This window comes from Cyanistes caeruleus, chromosome 21, assembly GCF_971803275.1.
Source record: "Cyanistes caeruleus chromosome 21, bCyaCae1.hap1.1, whole genome shotgun sequence".
NCBI lineage: Eukaryota > Metazoa > Chordata > Aves > Passeriformes > Paridae > Cyanistes > Cyanistes caeruleus.
The window spans coordinates 1,254,838-1,282,171 of NC_141721.1; the positions used below are offsets into that span (position 1 = coordinate 1,254,838).

At 43.8% G+C, this 27,334-nt stretch overlaps 1 protein-coding gene across 9 annotated transcripts in view; it reads right to left on the bottom strand.

Moving 5' to 3' along the window:
• Positions 1-27,334, bottom strand: part of AUTS2 (activator of transcription and developmental regulator AUTS2) — a 664,369-nt gene that overhangs the window by 354,566 nt on the left and 282,469 nt on the right. For all 9 annotated transcript variants that reach the window (XM_086859731.1, XM_086859732.1, XM_086859729.1 and 6 more), the window contains 2 exons: positions 8,827-8,928; positions 1,204-1,239 (listed from right to left, as the gene is read on the bottom strand). In XM_086859731.1, coding sequence (XP_086715857.1) covers positions 1,204-1,239; positions 8,827-8,928 — 138 coding nt within the window. The remainder of the gene's footprint in view (positions 1-1,203; positions 1,240-8,826; positions 8,929-27,334) is intronic.

The window sequence follows — 27,334 nt, forward strand, 5'->3', positions numbered from 1 at the left end:
AGGATGCTCTTTTCATACCTCACCAGCAGCAGTGTGAACGTTCTGTTTGTGCAGAAGTCCAGGGTAAATCCAGCATTTCTCCAGCCATTAAACAATTTTTGTGCAATCTTTGTGAGACCACACGTACACAATTTAATCCCATAACTTTCTTACAGGATCACAGACTTCTATGACAAAAGAATAAATTCCCCATGAACTAATAGAAGAAAATGACTCTATGAATGTGACAAGAGTGCAACCAAGTTTTTCCATCATGCCATTGAATACCACAGGGTTTACTTTTCCCCAGGGATCAATGGAAAGCAGGTTTTGATTGTACAGATAACCTCACAGAGCAGTGCTATGGGACAAGGCTTGCTGCATTTTACCCACCTGGTCTTGGGCATACCCAATGCTCTGCTTCTCCTACAGTTATTATAAAAGCAGAAAAGATGTGCTTGGAGAATAAAGCATAAGTTACAAAAAAAAAAAAAAATCAGGATATGAACAATTTAAATATAAATTGTGGAAGAAAATAAGCAGTATATTGGATTGACTGGAAAAGGTTTTTTTTTTACTCCCAAACTTATCTGTGCAAGTAAAAGGGATATTGATGAATGTGGGAATGAACAGAAAGTTATGAATATAGACTGTTAAATCAATACAGGTGCATGCAAATAAATCACAAACCCAAAAAAAAACCTGATCAATTTTCAAACCAGCTGGGGCCTGATCTGTTTCTCAGGACATCAAATGTAAATCTGGCATAAATATAACTTGTGTGTTTTCCTTGAGTGTGGACTGTGTTTTCCACCAGCCATGGGCTTTTAAGCAACAGGTAGAAATAAATAATAACTTTGTCTGGGCCGTGGTGCACAGGAGATGAGGCAAAACATTTTAATGGGCTCCTTAAAACCTGTGAATCTGCAAGAAGTGGTGCAAGGTGGAATCAAGATGCTCCCATCTCCCCTTAGAGAGCCGGTGAGACCATGGCTCGTTTTATTCGCCGTAACTCTGTAAATTAAATGCTGTTAAAATTCATGCAGTAATTAATATGACACCTGATTAGCTCAAGAGAACACGGAGCACCGTGTTGGAAATCTGACTTGCAGTGGGTTTGTGGAGGAAGAAATGAGAAGGGTGTGCTTGGAGAGGGGTTGGGGGGATATCCCTGTGTCCATGCATTTTGTGTGAGGAGCACTCTGAGAGTGGAGACACACTTACAAAGTAGCCTGTTCCCAAGCTGGAAGGAGCTGAGCTCTGCAATAAAACACAAAGACAAAGTGGGAAGTCAGTGATGGTTTTTAACACGTTCCAATCCACACAGCTCATTACAGCCCTTTCCAAGCTTTTCATCACCACATCACAGCCCCTGCGTCCTGCCCCTTGTCATCTGCTACTGAAACAAACACACTGCTGCTTAATTTCCCCCCTTTACATCCCTCAACCACTCCGAGATGGTAACGTGCTATTTACTGAATTCCAAGCTTCTGCAGTGGACGTAATTGCCAATTTATTTGACAGGCAGCTGGGTAATGAATTAATGATGGCATTTCGCCCTGCACTGAGACTAAACAGACACTCATCAAGCAGCCTCCCTGACATGCTGACATTCAATGCCCTGGACTCCAGCTCCTCAGCTTGGTGGCCACAAAGGGGCAGGAGGGAGGGGGAGAAAGGGAAAAAAAAAGTAGACTGACTTCAAAACAAAAAGCCCGGTGGGTTTGGATGACTTTTTCAGTGTATGACCTGTTTGCCAATTTATTCCCGAAAGGCCCCGGTTAGTACACACATAGTGCTTTTCTAAAATGAGACATTTTGTAAACATAATTAGTAGTCTGAAATGTAAAGAATGCGTGGGCACAGAGAAGCTGCTTTAGTCAATGTACCATTTTCTGGAGAATGCAGTCACTACCATTTCCCATTTGGATGTCCACATTGTTTGACAAACCGAGGATTTAGAAACAACAACAACGAAAGCAAACAGCGAATATCTAAAGTGTGAAATAGATTTCAAATCTCAAACCTATAAAAATAATTAAAACTAATACTGCTACCATGGAAAATAATCAATTTGTTTAAATGTTATTTAAAAAAAAGAAAAAAAGCATTGTGAAATTCAGTTTAAGTGGGACACGACCACAACCTCTAGATTCACAGGAATTAAGGAGATAAAGGGTTTTGTTTCATTAGTTTTTCATCTCAGCAATGGGGATTACACAGCAGGTTCTCTCAGAGATGTGGGGGAGCCCAAAACATCCTGGTGCTAATCCAGGTCAGGCTGTTCCTCTGGAGGGGAGCAGCTCCCAGCTCCCATGGCCACAGCAGCAGAAAGCAGAGCCCAGTCCCCAGAGCCCCAGGGTGGAGATCCTGGAGCTCCTGGAGCTCAATTCCCAGTGTGGAGCTCCTGGAGCTCAATTCCCACTTCTGCCCCTCAGCACAGGATACTTCCTGTAAAGAATGCTAATTTGTTAAAATATAAAATTAAATAAAATCAATTTATTAAATTAATAATATAAAAACTAAATAAAATATAGATAAAATAAGTATATTCTATATTAAATTAAATATAATAAATAAAATTATATGAACAATATATATATAAATTTTATATAGAAATGAGATAGATAATAAATAAAATAAATATAATATATAAATATATATAAAATATAAATATAAAAATAAATATAAAATAAATAAAAAAAAAATAAAATATAAAATTGTCAAAGTCCTGGGTCATGTGTGCATTTTCCCTTATCTGCAGCTGGAGTATCTCCATTAAAGGTAACAGCTTTTTATCATCTTAATATAGTTTGGTTTGTGCTTTTCAGCACCCCTGGGAGCCCCTGCAGCCCTGGCAGGGTGCAGCACACCCTGCTCATATCCAACAGGACACACACTGCCTTCCTCTTCAGCCATCCTCTGCCTCATGCCATTGAAATTTGAGAATTTGAGAATGAAATTCTGTTTATTTGAGCTGCAGTTCTACCCACGAGTTCCACACGTGCACTCATTATAAGCACTTTTGTTTCAGCTCTGTGCAGATGCCAAGCGAGTCCCACTCTTTCACTCACAGTTTTTTTTTTAAACTTACTTTCCTGGCTGAAAGCTCCAAAGTTTGCATTCTGCATCTGTGTGTAATTTTTGTCTGCTTTTTATTCCAAGTTTTGGAAGGATAGAGTATCAAAACAAAACAATAAAGAGGAAGAAAAAAAACAAAACAAAACAAAAAGAATAAGCAAACGAAGTATTTCCCACTGAATATTTTCATTCCTTCAAAAGCAATGCTGCGATGGCTATGGGAGGACAGTCGAAACAGAGCAGTCAAATGACTTTCAGTGAACAACTGTGCTTTTCCAGGGAACTTGAGCTTGCTGGATGGAAATCTAGCCCTTCACACATTGCATGCTGCATATGGAGAGTGCAGTTTGCAAACTCTGTTTAATTGAAGTATGAGAGGCTGTGCTGCACATGCATGAATGACTGTCAGCTGTGTTTGTGTGCTGAAGCGAGGGCGATGCAAGGAGACGACTTCTCACCTTTTGGGGAACTCCCAATAGCGAAAGGATCCCACTACCCAGAGCCCAGCCTTGGAACCAACTCTACAGGCATCTTTACAAGGCCATGCTGAGTCGTGATCCTGCACTGGCTGGTTCTATAGCTCCTACATAAAGTGTGCCTATAATAGAGGTAATGGTTTCACTCTCCCAAACCCTTTGCAAAGCAGGACATTAGAAACACTGTTTGATATTCACACAACCACCAGCAGAAGCCTGCATCAGGTGCCCATCAGCAAAACACACTTCTTTAAAATTGACAGGGTTCTGGGGTTTTTGGTTGGTTTTTTTTTTCTTTGTTTTGGTTTTTTTGTTTTGGTTGGTTGGTTTTATTGTTCCCATCCTTCCTTAAAGAGAAGAACTTTGGCCCAGAAGCAAAAACCTAGTAACCCTCATGTAAGCATTAGTTTATTGTGTACCAAAGAAAATTACATCCTTGAGGTCTTGGAAGGCACAGTTAAACCCGTTTTGCATATATATTGTGCATTACTTGGGGAGCTGGGTGGGGAGAAACACTGCGTTGTACATATTTGTTCTGGCTATTGTTTATGCAGGTCTGACTGAATGAAGGAACAGTGGGTATCATTTCAATTTCTGATGTCAACATCAAATTACTTATTTAATTTCATGCCTGGCGAAGCATTGTATAGCTACACGCAGAATCATTTCACTTCATTTGTTATGCTGTGTTTTCTCGGCGATTGGCTCGCCTTCCAACTGACAGCTTTAATTACGACATGAATTTGATTGCACTGCCGAGGAATTAACATAATGCAACAAAGCATTTAAGCACCCAACCTTAGACACACAAACACACACATCCCCACCCTCGCAGCCACACAAAGCACTGCTGAGCAGCTCCTGGCACAGCACACGGAGCTCAGCCAGCATCACTGGGGATGTTCTGCACAGGGAGCAGCTCTGAGGCTTCCAGAGCACAAAACACAACGTTCACCCCTTCATTTGGCTTTGGCTCTGTGCACTGGGAGGGATGGGAGACAAAAGGATTGAAGATATCCTGTATTTGGGGCTGAAATCGTGGGCTGCAACACCACAGGGTTACACTGCTACATCTCTTCCTGAAGCAAGCAGCGACAGACCTGCTGGGCAGGGGATGGAGGATCTCAGGAGCTGATGCTCGCCGTGCCCACCTCGCTGTGGTCTCCTCCCAAGCACAGGAGGAGCAGCACTGGGAACAGGGGGCACTCAGGGAGAGTGCAGCAGCTTTGCTGAGCTCGTTTGAGAGCCCAAGACCTGTAATGTGGGGACAAATGGGGACATTCCTGTCCCACTCCCTGTTTGGGAGCTGGAAAAGAAGGGCAGCAAGAGGTGACGAGGTGCTGAATCCCATCCAGTGACCGTGTGGTCACTGTGTGATCATTTTCCTGCTCATCCCTTCACTGAAAGCCTGCAAGAAACACCACAGGCAGCAGGGCTGAGATCAGGTGGATCAGGAATTTAGGAATGTGCTCCAAAGAAATCAGGTGGTTTGATTTTTGATTAGCAAAGAGGTGACTGAACCCCTGAATACTCGCTGCATTTGCCATCCAGGTTAGCTGTAACTCTGGTGTTTCCCTCAAGTAAATCTCCTGGCTGTTTTGTAAAACATGACTAAAATGAATTCCAAAGAATGAGGACTCAATTAAAAATAAACACATCCAGGAAGATAAGGAAAACAAGCTGAGTGAGCTCCAAGCTGAGCAGAAGAGAAAGCGCTGCCATCTTGTCTCCAAGCAAGATCTCAACAAAATGAATTCTACTACTGGCAAGATTTTGATGAGATTAAACTGACTACAGCACCCTTTATATAAAGGAGGAGCAGCTCTCCAATTTCGCTTTTAGGCCCCTGGAGCTACCTCTGCCCATAAAGGAAAAAAACAAGTTGTCATTCCTAAAAAAAAAAACCTATATAGGGGAGAAAGGCAGAGAGCCATGGGTTTATGAAATTCAGAGGGGGAGCTGGATCAAGGCACTGCTTGCACTGGAGCATCTGAGCAATCATTACCCCTAATCTAGCAGAGGTCAAATTCTCTGCTAATTATGTTCTCTGGCAGAGGGGTGGGGGTGTGTGCACACGTGTGCCAGGGGAGGACAAAGAGAGGAGCTGACAGGAATCAGTCTCACTGCATTGCATCTGACAAGAACAGAGGATATTCCCCTTCCTACTGTCTGATGCTATTTCAAGCCTCATTATGAGAAAAGTCTCCTGTTTAACATGGGCTTTTCATTGAATTATCTTCTTTTCATTTTTACCTCTCACAAATGCTGCAAATTACCTGCTTGGATCTCATTAGCCTGGAAAGGAGTCACCCCTTGTAAACACACTTTGCATCACTCTGCATTATCCAAGGACTGCAGGTACATTTACAATAGGCAGAGTTGAAAGACACCTGGCAGGAGAGGGAATGAAGCCACTGCCATGTCAGTTTGCAGCTGGATATTCATTATCCCCTCTCCCTCCTTCTGCAGCTGTCACTGAGCTCTCACTCTGGCCCTGCACTGAGGCCTGTGAAGCTCAGTCATTCCTGTTTCTCCAGCCTGCTCAAACTGGGGATGGGAAAATGGATCATGCACCTGGAGAACATGCACTCACCAGCCCTATTTCCACACAGAACCATGCTTAGTCTTACATCTGCCAGGACACAATAGTGGAGATTCATTGTTTGTGGCCAAAATTTGCTTTCTCACCCCATGGTTCATCTGCCTGCAATGTTTTGTATTTTTTGTTCTATCTTCTGTTGGGTACACAAGTTTTTGCATATTTTTTTTTTTCTGAGAAAACAGCTGTAAGAACAGAAGCAAAGCTGCAGAGAAAACTTACTGTAGATTTTTCTGGGCAGTAATAGTGGGTATCATCAGACATCTGACTTCTTCAAAAAGTATTATTTAAAATAACCATTTGGAAGATCCTGTCATTTCAGCACACAGGGTGTCTGATCTGGGAGAGAGGAAAGGGGATGGACAGCCCTGAACTGATTTTGGGAAAGGGGAAAGGGGATGGACAGCCCTGAACTGATTTTGGGAAAGGAAAGGGGATGGACAGCCCTGAACTGATTTTGGGAAAGGAAAGGGGATGGACAGCCCTGAACTGATTTTGGGAGAGGAAAGGGGATGGACAGCCCTGAACTGATTTTGGGAGAGAGGAAAGGGGATGGACAGCCCTGAACTGATTTTGGGAAAGGGGAAAGGGGATGGACAGCCCTGAACTGATTTTGGGAAAGGGGATGGACAGCCCTGAACTGATTTTGGGAAAGGGGAAAGGGGATGGACAGCCCTGAACTGATTTTGGGAAAGGGGAAAGGGGATGGACAGCCCTGAACTGATTTTGGGAGAGAGGAAAGGGGATGGACAGCCCTGAACTGATTTTGGGAAAGGAAAGGGGATGGACAGCCCTGAACTGCCTGGGGAAGGCCACCACACACCCAGGCACACTGAGAGCCTCATCTTGTTTTTCAAATCTCAGCTGAACTGGTTAATACCAGGCCAGAGAGAGATGCTTGTACTGCAATGAATTATCAAAGCATAAAGGAACTTTACTTATTAAGCAAAACATAAATTATGTATGGCACTTTAAAATATACATCTCCACATATATTTACACTGCGTTTCTTTTGAGCAACCTGTGAATCCCTCTGTCCTCTCCTGGGTGTACTAGGGAAGTTGTATTTGCTCTCAACTTCCTTTTAATTTGCCACAGTGCCGAGACAAAGGAAAAGTACTGTAAAAACATCAGAGAAAAACTGGATTTGATGGGGTGCAAGGGGAACCAGGACTCTGCTCTCACTGCCAGGTCTGGCAGTGCAATGCTGTGAGCTGCTGAGAAGCCAAATAAACCTCAGAGCTCTCCACTCAGTACCTGGCAAGGGAATGACAAAGCTGAATTAAAACTATGTTTGTAAGGAGCTGTGAATTTTTTTGCTGGAAGGTGCTGTGGAATTGTGAAGTTGGTTGCAGTGACTTCCAGGGCTCAGACAAGCCAGGATGATGATGGTGACAGGCTGACATCCAGCTGCCATCCACTGCTACCTGTACAGAGCATTTCCTTACTCCTCTGGTTTCACTCTCCCCTTCCAAAGAGGTCTCACAGCCCTGAGACTGACCTCAGCTGACAGCTATGAAGGGCAAGCTCTGAAGTGTTTAGCTGAATGTAACCCATAAAGGTTGGCTCTGGGGAAGAAATGGACCTCTAAAATAATGTGACAAAGGGATGTGGAGAGAGAGTGCTACAGATTTCACACTTTCACAGAGAAAAGAAAAAAAAATCAGGCATCTGTTCCAGTGATATGCACAATTCAGCAAAAATTGCTAGCTGTGTGCCTTCAGGCTTAAATTTGCACAACGAAATGTATCCTTTACAAAGGTATTTCTTTTAATGCCTGCTCAGTTCAGTTTTATTGGATTGGCCTATAGAGGACACCATCTGGTATCTGTCATCCAAATCTACACAGACATGCTATCGATAAAATCCCCATTTCCAAAACGTGGCTTACTTAAAAGCAGGGCCAGATTGCTGCCTGGTACAAATTGGGCTGACTGATGTAGCTATCCATGCTTTTACCAGCAAAGGATCTGACCTACAAAATCCCCAATTTAGATCCTCTTCTGGGACAGGGCTTCCTTTATATTCTGTGCTGTTAAGCATGTGGCACAGAGGACACAGAGCCATGAATAAAACACTCAAGGATTGTGGTGGTACACATAATAAATAGTAATCTAATTGCAGCAACAGAAAGATTTCTGTAGTCATTGCTCTGTCAGAACAAGCCATGCGTGTCACTCGCTGAAGGACCAGCATTTCCCATGGAGAAAAACCCTCTCCATCTCAGGCCCTTCCACAGCACTTCAGGTAGAGCAATAAAGGCAGAGCTTATGCTATTGTTGGCCATGTTATATCAATTTATTATATAGGAGTCAACCGAGTCTCTCTAGACACTCAGACACTTCTCATAAAGACAGTATGTAGCCCAGAGAAATACATCCTTCTCTTCCACCCCTTGGGGTAAAACAGGCCATCTCACTTCTCAGCTATGCAGAACATTTTAACTTCATTAAATGCCCTTCAGCTGTTCCCAAAGAGCTGAGTGTTTGCACACAGAAAGACATTGTACCAAACTTTGAGAAGTTTACTGAACCGGGGCGGGAGACCCAAGTTTCCTCTTCCTCTCCCGAACCCCCAAAGGAAAGATTTCAGCAATAAACCATCCCAGAAACGAAACCCTGCTGTGCCTGCAGCCCGAGGGGGGCTCCAGCAGGGCTCCCCGAGTTCCTCAGCCCCAGGAGCTGCACTTACATCGCTGAGCCTTTCCCGGGAGCTGCTCCGGTGGAAGCCCTTGGACTCGCCGCTGGCGCTCTCGCTGTCGCTGTCTCGGCAGCTGTTCTGGCCTGGCTTGAGCTGCAGGAAACACAAAGAGAGCGAGAGATGAGCCTGGTGCAGGTGAGTGCCCTTGTCCCACTCTCCTGGAAGCCTTCTCAAGCCCCGTGGCACGGCCCCAGGGACACCGCGGACACGGGGTCCTGCTCAGCACAACACCCGTGTCCCAAGGAAATCACAGTCTGACACCTTCATCTGGGGAACTTTCAGGCTTCTCAAGGTATTTCTGCCATGGATGAAGCTTTTAGAGTTCCCATCCCATTGCAGCTCCTCCCTCATTGCAGCATTGAGGACCTGAGATCAAGGCAGTCTCCCCAGGAGAAGAGGTGATCACCCCTCCAGAGGAGCCTTGCTTTTGCTGGACCAGCTCTGAACCACACTGTCTGCTACTCTAAACAACTTCTAAACAACATCAGTCAAATCAAAGTAAAGACATAAAGTCCATGAAATGAAAAGTTCCAACACACAACTGAGTTACACCTGCAAAAATGGCACAGGCGTTCTCTCAGCTCAAAGAAAATGCAGCAGAAGGACCAGAGCTATTTGTCAGATATTCACAATTCAATAAATAATCTAAATATTCCACAGCTCAGGCAGAAGGTTTCCAGTAAAATGATTTTTATTTCCAGTGGAAGGGTTTATCAGTCAGATCTAGGAGATCTTGGAGGCAGAGGGGAGGATGACAAATTCAACAAGTCTTACACCTCATATAAAACTGACTGATCTTATCTAGGACCTTCGTGTCCTGTAATTTTATGGTCCCAAGTTTAAAATTTAACCACCCAAAGGAAAATGGATCAAGTTTCCCTGACTTGGTCTTTTGTCAACATCTGCCCAATGATGGAAAAACTCTTATTGCAAATGGGGTGTTAAGAATTATTTTTTCCAGCCTCAGATTTTATTTCTAGAGCCCAAATTTAGTTTGTACACAACCTTCACACATTAGTTATTTGGTAACTAATCATAACAGCCCAGTTTTATAATTCTTCTACATCACAAATTCCAGCTTACTTACAGAGAAGAGAAGAAAAACCCAGCAGGTGTCATTTTCCTAGACACAATTTACAAGGAGTAAGAGAGAATGATGAAGATATCTGAGCCTGAAACTCCACAGAAGAAAAATGAACTTCATGGACTAGTCAGCTAACTCAGGAATAAGTCCAAGTTAAGATTTATAAGCTTTCCATATTTTCCTCTCTTTTTTTCCAAGTTGAGTTTCTCCACTTGCCAAATTGTTGAGGGTTTACATTTTATTCCAGAACCCATCAATCTGTGTTACATTAAAAAAGTAAAGCAAGGAAATGTGCCCGTTGTCTTCTCTTAAGAACCTAAAGTCACACTCAAATGCACATGAGAGCAATAAATGTGGACAGGCCATGGGTCATTTCATTTCAATCTGATCTTTGCACAGACTCAACTGCTAAAAACAATGCTGAAATAACAGAGTGCTGCTAAAAAGGTGCACAGATAACAGACTGGATCTTTAGTTACACTGTTTAGTTACACCCTAAACACAGGAGCCCTAAAATCAGTTTTATCTGTGAAGGGATCCACCTAAAAGGTCTCAAAAAGAGGAAATACAGACATTTTCCAGACTGAAAGCCCAAAAGCCTAAAACTCAGAGTGTCTCTGACTCAATGGAGTGTGCAGAGTCTCAGGGACTGCCCTAGAGAGAGATGGGGTCCATGCAAAAAAAGCAGCACAAGAACACTTGTCCAGGCTGAACAGCACAGGACTCAACCCTGGGGCACACCCACAGCTCCAAAACTTCTCCAGGTTTTGGTCATTCTTAGCATTGCATTTTTTGAAACCTTTCACTACAGAACCTGTTAGTTTGTAATGCCTTTGAACCTGCTGGAGGACACCACAAGCAGAAAGTGAATGAAGTCATAAGTACATTTCTATTCAAGGAAAAGACCAAAAAGCAGATTTGGAAGGGTGGCTGCTGGCTGAGGGTTGGGCTGGGGTTCAACAGAGGGATTTATTTCTGATTCCTCCCCCAAAAAGTGAGAGGAATAGTCTTCCCTGCTCTCCAGAACTGGACTCTGGGGGATTTCTCTATCAGGACGGTTTCCAGACAGTGAGAGGGTCACTGAGAGCACGGAGAGGAGAGGCACAAGACATGGAACACCAAGAGTGACCATTTAACGGAGAAAGAAAGATTTGCTCAGGCCTGAAGGTCACACAGAAACCACCCAGAAATTATGAATAAACCAAAATAGATGCAGAAACATCAACACAAAACTGCTGCCACAGCAAGTGCTAACAGGAACTCTTCTCTCAGCCCACGGAGAGGTTTTCAGGTGACTTGGAATCCAACAGAACTATTTTTGCAGCAGGGAGACACTCAGCCCTACTCTGTGAAAGTGCAAGCTGAATATTCATCTGTGTCCAGGGAAAGCAGCTCTGTGCTGTGCTCCCTCTGCCATTCAGGGTCACAGGGTGAAGCAGAGCTGAACTCTCAGGCTCAGGAGCAGGACAGACCTAGAGGAGCAGTGCCAGGGTTCCTGTGCCAGCCAGACATTTCTGTGATGTGAGAGGAGGGGCACAGGAGCCACACAACAGCCCTGAGGGTAATCCACGACAGCAGGGCTCTTCCCTCAGACAGAAAAAGAAGGAAGGACACAGAGTCAATCATGTCAAGAGGTGTAAGGGAGGATGGAAGGGCAGCTGAGCCCCAGACTCCAGGGAGCATCATCCTCTTGGGACCACAGCTGGCTGTGCTGGATCCCTAAGCCACTTCAGATAATTCTATAGTAGCACATAACAAAAAGCAAATAAATAAACCCTCTGAGAATTTGGCAAAAGCCTTTTTCACAGAGCTTGTATATCATGTCAAAAACACCCTAATGTGGCTCTCCTGAGCTTTTTTATTTTAAAATGTATTTTAATTTTAAAACCCCACACACATGGCAGCAGTAAATCTATAGTAAAGTTTCGAGGTGCCTGAGCTTCTACGCCATATGGAATTAAAGGATTATTTCACTACATTATACTTTAAAGCTATGAATACTAACACCTCTCCCTGCTACAGCACAGCCAGCAAGCTGAGCCTTCAGCAGAGCCCTAAAGGAAGGGGAGCCCTGCTCCCTGAGAGATGGCAGAGCCCTGCTGTGGGGAGCAGAATTCCAGGATTTCACTTCTGCCTGTCGCTCTTTATTTGTACAGCTTTGGCAAAGGCTGTCCCACCTCCAGCCTGGGTGAGTTCTGCTCCCTGCTGTTCCCTAGCTCAGCTCAGCTGACCCTACATGTGCCATTGGGAACGCTTCAAAGCCCCAAAATCCTCTCAGCAGGTACCTGACCCCGCTCCTGGGCAGGGCACAGCACACACACGTTTCCAGCTGCTCCCCAGAGCCTGCCTCCATCTGCTCTCTGGGCTTTTCCCAGCCTGGAACAGGACCCAGGAATGGGAATTGTTGTCCCTTCTGGCAGGCACACCCTGTTCCCCAGCGAGGCACACACAGAATCACAGACAAATCAGACAATGCAGACGAGCACGAGCTGCTCCAAAGGCCAGGGAGCACCAGCCTGGGAGAGGAGATAACAGGGGGATCCCAGTTATCCCAGTTATCCCAGTTATCCCAGTTATCCCAGTTATCCCAGCCACATCCCCAGACCCCAGGCAGGGCACTGACATCCCGAGTGGCCAAGCTGCACCAACAGCCCCAGGCCAGCCCCTGCCCTGCCCAAAAAGCCAGCCCTGATGTGGCTTCAGGAGCCAGGAAAGAGCAGCAGCGGGTTTCGTGCAGAACTGAACATCAGATTGCAAAGAAAACATGTTTTATCAATGATCAAGAACAAATCTGGCTGTATGAAAACAAATAAAAGGGGAACTGCATAGCAAGAAATAACCAAAAAAACAACAGCGTAAATCAAGGCTTGTTATTTCTGATTTCAATCATGGTTAACAGCTGTCATTACAAAACTTCTATTTCTGTCTCTCCTGCTACTGACAGAAGTTAGACAAATACTCCTTATCCAGCACTCCCAGGTCACAAATGGTTCCACACAGTGCTTGGGGTCTGGGGCAAAACCTCTCCACTGCATTTCTGCCAGAATGGGGAGCAGCACAAGGAAAGCAATCAGAGGTGAGATAACGAGGAGGAGGAATATTTACAGCACACCAGGTTAGGCAGTAAATATGAAAAAAAGGATTCACACCGTGTGTGGACTCTGAACATCATTAATACAAAGACATTTTTCACCTCATGGAAGAAAAATCTCGTTACCTGAGAGATACAATAAAACATTAGGAGAGGCTCTCTGTTTACCTCTTGATATACAATCCTATGACAAGCAGTGCAGATGCTCCAAGAAATTGCCAGCTTCTGAGGATCCAGGCCTACATGCCTTCATCCTGGGATCTGACATCCCCACCAGAAATGGAGCTTGTATGGTAAAAGTGAGGGAAACCAACAAAGACAACATATTATCTTTTGTTTCCTTCCTACCTTTAATTAGAAGAAAACGTAATTTTTCTGTTCCAAAACTCTTTTTATGAAAAAAAAACATGTACAAACACATGTACATTCTTTCAATTTCCTGATGACAAAAAAAAAAAAAATCTAAATTGAGCAAATAACTACAAACAATTTTCTAATCAGCTCGATGATACAGAACAAGGGTGAACTCGTACAGAACTTATTCTGCAGCACTGCTGGTCATTTCCTGAGCTGATCCAGAGTCTGCTGCTGCACTTGCTCAATAAATTGGAGTAGAGGAGCTCATTCCCTACAGCCTTGAGTGGGAGAGATCCACCAAAGGAGCAGAGCTCCCCCCCTGTGCTCCTGGGGAGAATTTGGCTATTTAGCATTGCTATTGCAGACACAGCGAGCGATGGGGCTCTGCTGGCAGGAGCAGGAGCCGAGGCAACACAGGCTAAGAATAAACAGAAAAAAAAAAAAGAAAGAAAAAAACCCATCCTCACCAGACGGGGGTGGGGGAGAAAGAAACAGGCATTTATTTCCAGATCCTCTTCGCCTTCATTATATGCTTGGGCAACCTTGGATCCACAGCACACAGAAGGTACTCTGAAGGAGGTCTGGAGCTCTGTTTTATCTAAGTTTCACAGAGAATGCAGCCCATCATTTTTTTTCTGTGCTGTTTATACAGAAATCAAAGATAAATTTGGCATAAACTCATCACACCCCAGAATCATACATACATTATACACCACAGAAAGTGTAACAGACTCGCTCTGTTCCCCAGCTCCTGTTAAGAGTGGTATGAAACAGCAAGCTGTTGGCAATTGCAGCAAATGAAGCGTATTTCAGCACACTTCAAAAGCTGAATTGCAAAAAAATATAGGCTTCTCCTGACCCTTTGCATTTTGATGGCTGCACAGTGAGAAACACGGCCTTTAAAATTACACCTTGCAAAGCTCTCCATTGTACCAATCAATCTGTGCAAGCAGCCTGCACAGCCCGGGCTGGGAGCAGAGCGGGATGAGGAGCCAGGCTCAGGCTGCTGGGGACAGCCAGAGCTGCTGCAGCCAGGGGGGGACCTCTCTGCCCTCCCAAGAGCCCTCCCAGCCCTGCTCTGAGCCTGCATTTCCAGGGCCTCCCTAAGCCCTGTGTGAGGGAAACTAGGCTTTGGTTAAAAAGCACCTCTGAGAAACACTGATGGGTTGTGCCACAGGAGCACCATCCTTGTCTGCATGGATATTCATCCATCCACATGCCCATCCATCCATCCATCCATCCTCCATCATCCATCATCCATCCATCATCCATCCATCCATCCATCCATCCATCATCCATCCATCCATCATCCATCCATCATCCATCCATCCATCCATCCATCCATCCTCCATTATCCATCATCCATCCATCCATCATCCATCATCCATCCATCATCCATCCATCCATCCATTCATCCATCATCCATCCATCCATCCATTCATCCATCATCCATCCACCATCCATCATCCATCCATCCATCCATCCATCCATCCATCCATCCATCCATCATCCATCCATCCATCCATCATCCATCCATCCATCCATCCATCATCCATCCATCATCCATCCATCCATCCATCATCCATCCATCCATCCATCATCCATCCATCATCCATCCATCCATCCATCCATCCATCCATCCATCATCCATCCATCATCCATCCATCCATCATCCATCCATCATCCATCCATCCATCCATCATCCATCCATCCATCATCCATCCATCCATCCATCCATCCATCCATCCATCATCCATCCATCCATCCATCCATCCATCATCCATCCATCCATCCATCATCCATCCATCATCCATCCATCCATCCATCCATCCATCCATCATCCATCCATCATCCATCCATCCATCCATCCATCCATCCATCCATCCATCCATCAGAAGATCAGATCAATCAGATGATGGAACAAACAGCAAACAGGTCAGGTTGAAAAATACCAACAGCACTGCAGCTCTAGAAGTGTCCACAAATCCAGCTAAGAGCCTCCACTGCTTTAACGAGGGGAAACATAACCCCAAGGTAGCTCCTGTGGAGCTCCACTCATTTCAAGCCCACAGGATGGGTATTCCTCATGTGCAAAGGAGATGCAAGAAGGGCTGAGATCTTCTGGAACATCTACAGAGGTGGAACAGCCTGAGAAAGAGCAGAGTGACTGTAGCCACTGGCTTGGATGAAGTCACGGTGACCACGATCCTTCCCTCCCTCCGTGCACACCACTGATGTGACACCCAGCTGACATTACAGAGTAAATAAATGTCTCAAAGGAGGAAGTATCAGGATTCATGGATGGAACTTGAGATGTTTACCACTGCTAACGTAAAGGAGCCCCGTTATTTCATCGTTCCATGTAAGCCCAGAATAAATATTTAATAATTTGGTTGCATAAATAATGATTTGAAGGTTGAGCTATTGGCATAAAACTGTAATACTATTTTAAGCCGTTTAACTGCCCAGCTAGATAAATTATTCAAGTCTTAAAAGTCATCCTGTGGTCTCTGTACAAGGAGAAAACTAGGAAGTTGTAACAATAATGACAAAAGCAGGGCAAGATCAATCAAACCACATGATCGCTAACACAAACAAGCAGCAATTAAGCAGCAATCAAGACCAATCTGACTGAGGTTGATGTCCTTTTATGCCAATACTCTCAGCCCAAAGAGCAAAACTTAATAATGTTTTGCAATTTATCAAGGGAGCCATAACTCTGCTCCCAGTGACTTGGCCAAGAGGCTATTATGATAGTATTTCTCTATAATTTAATAATGTGAAGGAAGGCGGGGGGAGAGGGAGTAAAAGCATTTTGACATACAACTCACATCTATACATATTGTATTTTCCTCTTGCTTGAATGATAGAAGCACAAGTCACAACAATATACCTCAGTACCAATTTGTTAGAAGGAAAGGGAAGCTGAAGTATCTGGCAAAGAAAATCTATTTGAAGCAGCACAGAAGGGAAGGGAATGAAGCATCTGAATTCATTAGCAGCTGTCATTGATGTGGAGATGAGTTTAGTCATCACAAATAACTCAGGAGAAAAGCAAAGGGAGGAACTATTGTTGAAGTTGTTTAAATCTGGATTAGTTCTGACAGATGGCAAGGTGCCACTGGGGGAACACTTGTGGTGCACCTCCACCCTGTCAGAGGGATGCTCTGCTCAGAGTCAGCATCCCAGAGCTTGGAGGGAAGCTCTGAACACACTCAGCTGTCCCAGCATTTCAGATTTTCGTTTTTCTTCTTGCACACCTCTCTTCCTCCCTCATCCCAAGCAATAATGTAAAATAAATTGCAGCACCGTGCTTTCACCTTGCTTTGACAATTGAAATAATGAGTCCTCCTGTTTACAAAAGTAAAAAAAAATTAAAAAAAAATAATTAAAAAATCTCCTCATCAATCTTGTAGTCTGTCCCCTGTCAACAGTGAGCAGAGGTGATTTAATGCTTGATAGATCTGATGAGCTGGTTGCCTCAAGCCTAAAACCACGTTCACTGCCAGAAAATCATTCAGTGTGACTCGGCCCTGGCTTGGCAGCCTCAGCACAGAGGTGGCATCAGGGTAAGACCCAGTGGCCACCAGAATCCCAGGGACAACTGCAGGACTGCCACCGACTTCAAGGGATGCAGGAGCCATGGAGGGAACTGGGTGTCCACCTTAAATACTTGATAGACTATTTCTGCACCTTATACTGATAAAACCCCCTAATTTAACTTATCTGTGCTTTAAAACTGTACCAAACTTACCCATCTCAAAAATACAGTCATATATTAAATAAGTGGAGCTTTATTATTGTTTCAAGATAAGTGCAAAAAAATCTATAATAGAGGACTGCTATCAAATTATGGTTACTTGAATTAATCCTCATCCTGGCATTTAATAATTTGTAAAGTGCTTATTCAGAAAAAGGTCAAAAATCACTTGGAAAGATATGTTAATGGCTCTCTAAGTAATGTTTAGACTTGCTGAATAAATTTTCACACTTAAGTCACGTATAACAAGCATTACAAAATGTATTATAAATCGTGCTCTTCACACTGGAGAGCTGTGTGTACATACATGTTACAGCCTCCCCAGCAGACAGCACTTCAGCACTCACTTAAATTCACCTCAGCTGAGGAAAAAAAAGTCAGCTTATCTTTGCTGTTATGCCAGAAATTGCTTCAATGTATGCTCTCATAAAGAGGAATATTTACCTGAGTCAGGGCCTGCAGGAGCCCGTTATTGTTCATTTACATGATTAAAAAAACCCATCAGAAATGATGGCACAAATAAATATCAACCCCCAACTTCCCCAAAATTCAGTCTTTAAAAAAAAAATAATTAAAAAAAAAAAATAGCTGTAAATGATTGGAAATGGAGGAAGACAAAGCCCTGTGCTGATAGATCAACGTGGAATCCCTTCCATGCTATGAAATATTTGAGCTTTAAAATGACCCACAAGACTTAAAAACTAAGTATCAGCATGTGAGAAAGTACCATATTACAGTTTAAATCAAGCATTATACAGGCTCAGCAAGCATCAGCACGCTCCTTCCATGCACTAAAACACGTCAACTTCTCCTTGGTGAATAATAATTTGTGAAATAAAGCAGGCATGCAAAATATGGGTGGCAGGCAGCAAATGCTGAGATTTGGGGCACCAAGGTGTTTTAAAATTGTTTTTCGCTTTTGCATCCAGCATCCACTGAAATCTCAACAGATCAAAGTTTTGCAGACAAGGAAAAAAAAAAAACCCTACAAAATTAATAACTATTTAAGTATTCTGTTTCATCATGATAACAAACAGATGGTTTTAATATTCTAGAGGCTAATTTCTGAACAATTAAAAACACAGCAAGACATTAACATCTAATGAAACATTTTAACTACCAGTATATGCATCTGCCATTAATTTCCACACAGTAAGGTCTTGGTTCTCTTCAATCTGTTCTTTATTAAGGAAAGTTTTTCCACTCTGAATTTAGTGAAGTAGAGAATTAACAACTGTTTTCAATCAGCAATCAGCATGATATTTCGCCAGTGTGCATTGAAACCGTCCACGCTATCAGACATAAATTTACTCCTATGATGGCTTTGATCTGCACACTGAGTGGAGATGTTGGAGGGGAATTCATTTTCTAATTCCATTTTCGTTTAGAACATAGGAATTAACCCCTCACAGATCTCATGTCCCTTTTTAGCTACTTTAAAGGACACCTACCTAAAATGCTGTTCCTTACACTTTACAACCCAGCCAAAAAAACCCCATTTTTTTAAAAATCAAACAAGCATTCTCATGCAAACTGTATGGAAAAAAAAGTTCTTCAAAGGACAGGGGAATCCTATATTTATGAGCCTCTAATTTATATTTCCTTTGCTCATCTGTGATAAGAACATGGGGCAGGATTCATCAAAGCTCTACCCATGCAAACACCAGTTGCTGTAAAAAATATCTCTATGCCCCATACCAGCTAATTCCTGTGTTCCTTCTTCAGATATGCACCTTAGAACTGCTGTTGAGTTTTTTCTGCAGGTTTTCCCCAATTTAGCAGGTTATGATTGAAATTAAGCCAGGGCAAGTCCTTCCCTTGGTTCCCAGGGTGCAGCAAAAGGCTGATGTTATTCAATATTTGTTGTCATCGCCTGGCTCCTGTAGGAATGAAGCCAATAAATAAATATCTTGAGGAATAACTCCCAACACCTCCCTGTGGGGCTGGAACACAGGCTCCCCATGCATTAAACACGTAGGCACCTCCCTAAATGTCTCTGGTTTTCAAAAGGGTTAAGTTAGCAAGGAACTGGGAATGATTTTAACAGAAACCACATTCTGTCCACGTTCCTGTTTTGCTTTTAATCATGTAATTTATGTAAACATGGAATTGCGAGGCTAAACTAATAAACATTGAAAAAAGCCTTGAGAAAACATGGATTTAGGGAAGGAGCCAGCTGCAGGACTCTGCCTCCTGGATTCACTTTGTGGTGTTCAGGGGGGATTTCATGGTGCACCAAGAAATGTTTGTACTGCAGTTAAGTAGAACAAGAGACATTCTGGTTACTGCTTCAACAAACAGGGCCATGAACCTGGGGTTTCTACCTGCAGAATGATGCCCCACCAAGGGCTGGTGCCTGTTCTATCTCCCTCCCTCTAATTTACACCAGAAAAAACCTTCTGGGCTCAAAGTGCTTCCAACAGTAATTATATATTTCCATGGAAACTTCCATAACAGACCACCTACAGCAAAAAAACCATCCCACCCCTGCTCTGAATGGCTGAACCCTTCTCAAAGGCTCGGCCTGAACAAAGCTGGCTCTGCCTCAGTATTTGCTTTTTTTCCTTTTTTTATATAATAGGCTATTACAGGTTTAAGCCCAGATCCAGAGAGGCTAAGAACACCCACAAACCTATTTGGAATTTGGGTTTCCAAAGTCTGGAACCAGAACAGTAGTTAGGTAAGAAAGGACATGAAAGATTATTGATTTGACTTCAAGCACTGTCATCACTACAGATTTTGGGGATTAGGGCTGGGAGTTTCCGATGTGCTGAGCAGAGGCAGGGGTGTAACCTCACTGAAAGACAGACAGCTCTTGCCTCATTTTATATCCACTTTTGGGGCAGTGAAATATGGCAGAAGTGGGGTCCCAGGAGATGCCAGATGGGATTTCAAGAGACCTTTCCAGCCAGTCATATCTGCTTCAGAGAAATGTGCACACTGAAATGTCTGTACTGGGAATTTGCCATGTAACCATTAGCTCTATAACCACCATTAATATACCTTGGAGGCTTTGCCTTATTTTTATATGTCAGACAGTTTCAGGCTAGCGCTGTATTTAGTGAGGAGAGCACAATATTAAAATGTGACTTTCATACTTTTTATGCTCCAAGTGCCTGGATCTACTCTTGGCACACTACAAAAATAATACTTTTATGATTCAGTTTTTCCATGAAATATTTATAATACAAGTATTGAGTGATGGAAGTGCCAGAATATTACGATTGCTGCACTTGAACTCCTGGAGATTGGAAGCTTTTGTTTGGTCTAGCAGCGTGAAGGAAAAGTGTCCTGCTAAACATCTGTCTCTGCCTGCAGAACCACATGGGAAATAAAGATTTTGGAGCAGCACTGCCTCAAGTATTTGAGTGCTCAGCTTACCCACTGCAGCCTGAGTGCTGAGGAGTCTCAGCACTACAGAAATAGAGAGGAGAGGAAGGTGCAGACCCAGCCCAGCCCTCTGAGCCCTGAAGGTCCCTGCATCCCATCCCTCCTGCCAGGCAGACCCTGAGCTACCCCAGCCCAAACCCCTGCACACATACAGTCAGCTCTCTATTTGCTTTTTTCCTTTTTTTTTTTTTTAATAATAATAGGCTATTACTGTTGTAGTTTAAGGCCTGGCAATCTGTAGATCTTCATCTACATATTACAGATTTAAGCCCAGATCCAGAGAGGCCAAGAACACCCACAAACCTATTTGGAATTTGGGTTTCCAAAGTCTGGAACCAGAATAGTAGTTAGGTAAGAAAGGACTTAGGTAAGAAAGCAGCTGCACTGCTGCCCCTGCAGGAGTTAACAGCCCCACTGCATTGTTCCACCTATTGTGGACATGCACAACACATTTCTCCTCTGCTCTCTGTTATCAGCACCTCCAATATCTCAGTATTTATCTCTTTCAAAACTAAATTGCTCCAATTCTTTCAAGCCCCTCCTGCAGACCACGCTTTCAGACTTTCTCCATGTACTCCACGTATTTCTTGATTATTTCCTATTCTGAAGGGAAACTCCTGCAATATCCATTTGGAAGCACAGAATTATATAAATCATACTGATGCAAAATGAGTATTGAGTGAGATGGGTAAGGATGAAATGGGTGCTGAAAGCTGTGGCCTGGTTAGGCAGGTTCACTTCTGGGTGCCAGTCTTGAGACACCTGAAAATATCTGAAGGGATCACCTGAAGTGTTCTCAGCACAAACCTTTTGAATTTATGCTGCTATTTCTCTCCTGGAAGTGCTGTTAACTTCTTTTCTAAATAATACCAGATCGGTAAAAGACATTTCCTGAACAGAAGTAGTTACAAGTACAGATACAATTTATAGAACTGTTCAGGAGAGGCTTTGTTTAGTTCGCTGCACCTTGATTTAGATCTCTCCTCATTCAAAACCTCTTCTGAAATAGGCCTTTTTCTAAATATTAAGAGTTTTCTACAGAAATTTTCCTTCTTAGCAGTTTTTTTTCTGAGTTGGAGCTGCAGGGACCAAGTGTAACTCCTCATGACACTTCCACAGCTGGAACTCATCTGCTGTAGGAAGCTGTTGTTGAAGTGATGGGAGAAACACTTCTCCAATCTATTTTAACAGCTTCCAAAATTGCCCAAAGATGCCCAACAGCCCCGTTGTTCTTGCCAGGCCCTTCTTCCTCACTCCTGCCTTTAGTTACAGCAGGAGCAACGAATTAAATCAAAACTTTGTTCTTAAGCGTCCTGGTTAAGCAATCTGAAACTGGGAAGGTTTTGCTGGTGTCCCTAACTTTATTTTACAACAGCCAGGACAAGGAATGGCAGAGGGAGATGTTGAGGTTCCTGTGACAGGCTGAGGACTGGCTTTGAGAGCTCTGCATGGAGAAGGAGGAAGAGGAGTGAGGCTCAGGAGGAGATGCTGCCTGGGTGAAAGGCAACGCTATTCCACCTTCTCTTTAAGGGCACAGAAATGCCACGCTGTCAAACCTCTGGCATCCCCCAGCAAACCATGGCAACAGCTGCCTGGCTCTGCAGTAATAAACTGAACCAATTTAATAGCTTTTATTGTTCTGCTGTGATGTTTGAGCGCAACCACTTCTTTCCTCCCAGGACTCCTGAGCCCGCAAGGGCAGCAATGAGAGAAGATCTCATTTACCTAAAAGCGCTTATAAATTTTTAATTTGCTTTAACAAGTAAATTAACAAGTCCCTCATTCAGGCAAGTTTTATGGCCTCTTGCCACTTGGGGAGGGCCATAAAAGTTTTATAGATAATCCAGAGCTACCGAGATTGCTCATAATAAATTGTCTGTTTCCTGTTATTTTATCAAACCATTGGGCTTCTAATGACTTAAAGTCACAGCTTCTTTATATCTACACTTTTTATGAGCCTGTATTTATAAACTGTAAAGAATATCTTAAATTATACAGGGCCCCTGCTAATCATTACAAAGCCAGTTTTTTATTGGAGACAACCTTTTTGCTCACGCCCACCTAATAAATTTTAAGAGATTTAAGGGGGAAAAAAAAAAAATCTTTTTTGGAAACAGCACACTGATTGCACATTCTATTTTAAGATGTTACTTTAGCCAAACTTTCATTAATGAATACTTTGAAGTGCATGGAAGTCCCTACACTCTGATTCCTAACAGTTCTTGAAAAGGTTCTCAGGATACCAGGCACCTTGGGCAAGTCTGGGATTCAGGCTTGGGAGGAGGCAGCAGTGGAAAAACATCCTCTATTCCCAGAGAGAAAATGCAGGCTCCAGTGGGAGCTGAGTGTCTGCCCTGTGAAGCAGATTATGTTTATATTATTATTTATATTTATATATAAATATATATATTTTTATAATATTTATATATCCTGGCACAGAGCCCCAGCCCCACTGTGAGGTTCTGGGAGCAGCCACAGCGGGATGGAGCTGGCACCCACGGCAGGGACACGGCACTTTGGGTTTAAATCCCAGCCCTGTCCCCAAGTGTCACATCCCTCCATCTGCTAAACCCCCACTGGGGTCCCACTTGGGGCTGGACAGTGAAAACCTTCCCCAGTGCCCAACCCAAACCTCCCCTGGTGCAACTTGAGGCCGTTTCCCTCTGTCCTGTCACTTGTTCTGGGGAGAAGAACCCGACCCCACCCAGAAAGGGAGAGCAGGCTCTGAACTCCAGTGCCCATAAGAGATTTCAGGGAGTTTGGTTTTTATCTCACTGACTGCACAGAGTGAGACCAGACTCTAAAAGAGATGAACTCCCCCTCTTTCCCCCCCTGACTTCTGACACAGGAATTATGTGACAAAACTATAGGGGAAAATCACTGGTTGTGCTTCCTGATGTAACATATTTGGGGTGGAGGGGAAGGAAAAGAGAAAAAGAATAAAGCTGCTGCAGATCTGTCCCCCAGAGAGCTGAATATTGCAACTGGATTAAAACCTGGCCTTGCTCTGAAGTTTAGGTTGATACAAAGCCATAAAAAATGGGACGATGTTAATAATATAGCATTGGTAAAAATACTCAGTATTTTCTGTAAATATAGAGTGTTATGAAAGCCTAAAACTACTTCAGCTAAACAGGGGACATTGAATTTGACTTTAAAATTCCCCATTACCTTTCTGTGAAATACAAGTCTGTGGAACTGGAAATTCCATTTCCCCTAAAGGAGAAAACCACTGCAAGATCAGAATATTATCCTTTACTCAGCAGAGCTTTTCTGCTTAATGGGAAATTCCAGCAGGACAGGCAAGCTGTAAAAGCTCAGCATAGTATTTTTGAGAGAGAGATGCCAGAGCTGGTGCTAAATCCTGGAATATGTCCATTATCTGAAGCACTGAAAGCGCTTGAAGTTTTATTTATTGATTTTTTTTTCAGTTTGAAAGTACCACAGATTCATATCTCACAATATCAGTCCAGATTAAGATCCATTGTGTAATTACAACTGTGCTCATGTACTTTCATTCTTCGGTGTTATGGTTACCACAGGCCAGTAAAAACAGGCTGCTGGAGAGGATGAACCTGTTGTTCAGGCATCATTGTACACTAAAGGAGAACTTGTTCAACTCTTCTGGCAATAAATATAAGGACGGTGGAAACAAGAGAAGAAAAACAAGCCATGAACCCCTCACCAAATGACAATTATCTTGTGTTTCAGGTTGCAAATTCAGGGTTCTGCTCCTGCAAGCTCAGAAATCCTTGAGATGGAATGAAAACAACTGCAGAGAATGCCAGAGATCACATTTTTCCAATTCCCTGGAGTCCTTCTGGGTGACTGAAAGTCTGTCTTATTTAAGAAGCAGAACTTAACTCTATAAACTGCCCACCACAGCAAACCCAAGGCCCCACCTATCTGTGCTCACTAAAGATGCATCTCCCTGCATCAAGCATTAACCATTGTCTCATAACTCAGCAAAAGAATCTCAAGATAACAAGGAGAGTCATACAAAGACAATAAAGGAACAATATCCAAAGGATCCTACATTATAAGAGACCTCCAGCCCAAAATCCTCGTGACTGCTCCCAGAGAGGAGAACCCCTAGGGCTTGTGATGTGCAGGGGGAAAAAAAAAAAGGAAAAATAAGTTCTGGGAGCTGTGTAAAAGACTGAGGGTGACTCAAAGGGGACAAAGCCATCATCCACAGATTCTCTGCACAAATTACATTTACCCCAGCTGCAGTGTTAGATGTCAGCACCAGGGCCTGGGTGTAACCAGGATGGAACCCAGCCAGCCTGGCACGAGCTTCCAGGGAAAAGCCTGAGCCCACAGGAGATTTGAATCTGCAGGTAAAGGTAAGATGTGAACACACAATTTCTGCTGATGAAAGCCACATATATTGTTGGCAGCAATATTTACTAGAAATGGACAAAAATAGCCTGGTTCAGAGGAAAGGCTTCATTTTTCCTCCCCTACACTTCTTTCAAAAGTGACAAGAGATGTTCTGCCCCAACTCTGAAATCTCCTCGAGGTTAAAAATGAATGCAGAAGTGAGAAAGAAGAAATGCAGCAGAAGCCTTTTTTTCCTGGAAAAACACTGACCACATGTGATTTCCAGACTTGGACAACAGTTACAAGTCTTTCTGACTCTGAAGAGCATCCAGTCAGAAACTCATCTTGAGGGAATTGCTGTGCTTTTAAGATTCACCTACTCGAGCCCTGGCTGTGGTTTTTATTTCTCTATAAACACACACACATTACTTCTCCCACCAAATCCTTGCAAAAACACTCGCCCGCCTCTGCCACAAGACGGAAGATATTTCCATTAAAGTAAGCAAACTCATCTCTTGTGCACCTAAGGCCTGCCGAGTTCCTAAGTTTCAGTTCACATTTCAGGTTAATCTTTTCCTTTCCTAAAGAACAGAACATCCTTTTTCCTGATCTCCCTGAGGGCTCAGTATTTGCAACATCAAACAGAGCACACAAACCATCGCGCCCCCTCCAAAAGCCCATTATGCTGTCAACCGGCTTCCTAACTGCAACCAGGGGAGAAAGCTTATACACTGACTCCAGAGCTCTTTTACTGCTGGAAAGTGTCCATGATTTCTTCAAGCTACTGCTGCATTTCATTTCTCTAAAGAACTCATAATAAGATGGGCAAAGTTCCAGGAAAGGGAAAAAAAAAAGAAACCCGACGGAGGCTGGGCGCAAACCGCGCGCTCCCCGCGCCGCTCGCGGCCGCCGGCCAAGGCAAAGCCACAGAACCCTGGTGCAGCCCTGCCAGTGACCCTCCTCAATCAACCAGAGAGTGAAATACTGGGAAAGGAGAGCAGGACAGAGCTCTGCTGGTGGAGATAACGCTGCCCCTCGCAGTGGATTCCATACCCACCGAGCACGGGAAGAAGCGAGGGGCTGGGAGCAAGGTCCTGATGGAGGCCACAAAAAAGCTGCACCAGTTCAAGAGAAATCACTGCCTGTTTATGAATTTTGCAAGGGGAGAGCAGGTTGTTATTCTGGGAGGAAAGCCCAAGCAATGGCTGTGACTGGGCTGGGATTTGGGTCTCAATAAATGAACATTTGCAAGGCACAACGTGAACCTTGGTGGGAAGATGTTGCTGGGGAGTAACACACTATTACTCTAATTAGGGAATTTTTAACAAGGCAGTAAGAGAACATAAATCAAAACCAAGGGTATCTGTGCAGCTCTGCTGCATTGGGGAAAAAAATGTTGTGATGTGCACAGATTTTACCAGGTATTCCTATTTTCTTTCATCATGTTTGAAGGGTTCCTATCTGCTTTGGCAGGTTATTGACTAGCCCCAAGCCTGGGTTAACAGGAGAGGGGTCTCAGTTTTGCTGGAGGAGCTCATCTTCAGGGACCAGCAAGGCACAGACTTCCCTCCTCATGGCCCACCCCAAGTGCCCCTCTCCTGCCATGCTCCAAAGCCTTGACCTGAGCAAAGCAGCACAGCTCATCCACAGAGCTCACTGCAGCTCTCAACCCGAGCTGGTTGGACAGAGGAACACTAAATATAACTCCCAGCCAGCCAGGCAGCACCACCCACAGCTCTCATCCCTAATGCCTCAGTGAACTCCTGGTAAACCACAGCTGACAGCAGCCACAGGTCTGGCAGGTGCTGTTTACAGCTGGACTGTGTGAAGTCACGAGGTTATGTCAAGCTGCAGCATCCAAGTGATGCTAAATGGAGCCCTGGACCGTGAGGAAATGGCTGGAGATTGGTTACAGCCAGGAGAAATTGATCTGTCTGAAAAAACAGCCCAGGAATCACAGGATTAATGTTCAAATTCCAGCTGTGTTGCATTGTTCCCTTTCCTCCAGCTCTCCAACAACAAAGACATGCCTCCTCCTCTGGAGACCAGGAAAGTTTTATTAAAAATCTTCATACAACTGTTGCAGCGGAGGCCCTGTTAAAAGCATCATCGGAGAAAAATGCAGGATTCATAAAGAAACCATTCTACAATTTCCTTTCGATCTGGCATTGATTTCAAAGGGGCTACCTGAGCCAAGTGGCTTTGGCCAGCTCCCCTCCCTGCCCGGGGCAGGGTGAGGCTGAGCCTGGCTGGATGCGGGCACGGAGAGCCGGGGGGAGAAATAACAAAATGGGAACAATTCCAAACCTGCAGCTGTGCTGGCCCATTAAAAAGCTGAAACTCGTTCTACTGTTCGACCTCATGCTTATCACCACATAACTATTCATCAAAGAAATTTCGGTGCAATTAATTAAATTATTCCCCTGCCTGTGCCACGGAGTCGTTATTCCAATATCAGCTTTCACTCGCACTCTCTTAAGCTCGTGTCTCAATG